Source organism: Bubalus bubalis, chromosome 4 (genome assembly GCF_019923935.1).
Source record: "Bubalus bubalis isolate 160015118507 breed Murrah chromosome 4, NDDB_SH_1, whole genome shotgun sequence".
NCBI classification, from domain to species: domain Eukaryota; kingdom Metazoa; phylum Chordata; class Mammalia; order Artiodactyla; family Bovidae; genus Bubalus; species Bubalus bubalis.
In genome coordinates, this window is record NC_059160.1 from 125,087,363 (window position 1) to 125,088,570 (window position 1,208).

General features: G+C 39.7%; 1 protein-coding gene across 1 annotated transcript; it reads right to left on the reverse strand.

The window, feature by feature from the left end:
* Positions 1–640: 640 nt before the first annotated feature.
* On the reverse strand, positions 641–991 carry LOC123333121 (cytochrome c oxidase subunit 6C-like). The gene has a single exon (XM_044940669.1). It carries the CDS (start codon positions 989–991, stop codon positions 767–769), a length of 225 nt encoding a protein of 74 aa, XP_044796604.1. The 3' UTR covers positions 641–766.
* Positions 992–1,208: the final 217 nt, after the last annotated feature.

Genomic DNA, 1,208 nt, shown 5'->3' on the forward strand with positions numbered 1-1,208 from the left:
GGTAGTTTACTGGATGGCTAAAAGTGTGTCTAGAAGTTGTTTGTCATTCTTATATATTTGTGTTCATTTGTTTTGATTCCTTATGTCTTAAATAGCATGATCAAACATTTCTATTGTCTCTTCTGAGAAGGGACTGCCAAGTAAGTACAAAGTAAAATAAAAATTGAATTAAATATAAAAGATATTGGTGTTCTCCTGTATTGCATTGCTGTTGTTCAGTATCTAAGCTGTGTGACACCCTTTGTGACCCCATGGACTGCAGCTGTCCTTCACTGTCTCCTGGAGTTTGCTCGAACTCCTGTCCATTGAATCAGTGGTGCTATCTAACCATCGCATCCTCTGCCCCCTCTCTTCTTTTGCCTTCAGTCTTTCCCAGCATCAAGGTATTTTCCAAAGAATCAGCTCTTCACATCAGGTGGCCAGACTGTTAGTTTCAGCATCAGTACTTGCGACAAATATTCAGGATTGATTTCCTTTAGGATTGATTGGTTTGATCTCCTTGCAGTCCAAGGGACTCTCAAGAGTCTCCTTAAAAAAAAAAAAAGATTCTGGAAAGTTCTATAGAGGATAAATATTCAACCTTAGTTAAATAGTATTGAACTGTATTTTATTTTATTTTATTTTTTTTGTCCACAGTATTTGTTAATTGTTTATTTATTGAGAGACTATTTCTCACCCCAGATAGTCATAGTTTCATAGTTCAGGAACACAGGAAAGTGACAAACTTCCAAGGAACTCAACCCAAAGAAATTATTTATATTCCAAATCACTTTGCACTCTGAAAGATACCAGCCTTCCTCATCTCCTCAAAATCTTTCATGGAATCATAATTTCTGTAGAAGTCTGCATATGCCTTCTTTCTTTTTTCAGCCACAGCAAACTTATAGAAAGTTGCAAACCTCAGGGAGACCATGAATGCTCCAACAATATGAAATCGCAGACATTTGGCCAGGAGGCCACACATCTGAGGTTTTGCCAAAGAAGTGGACATGGCAGTTTTTCTTCTCAATGGCTCAACTGCGACGTCCTCTCAGGCTCTGAACTGTATTTTAAAACAGGTATATTATATATGTCTGTACACACAGACATCTGAAAGACAGCCTCTTAGAAAGCCTGAGGCCTTCTCTCCCACAGACTCTGAAGCCACTGTCCTCTGCTGAGCTGAAGTGATACGGGTGGCCTCAGCGTGCCCCCCGATGGAGTAGGCC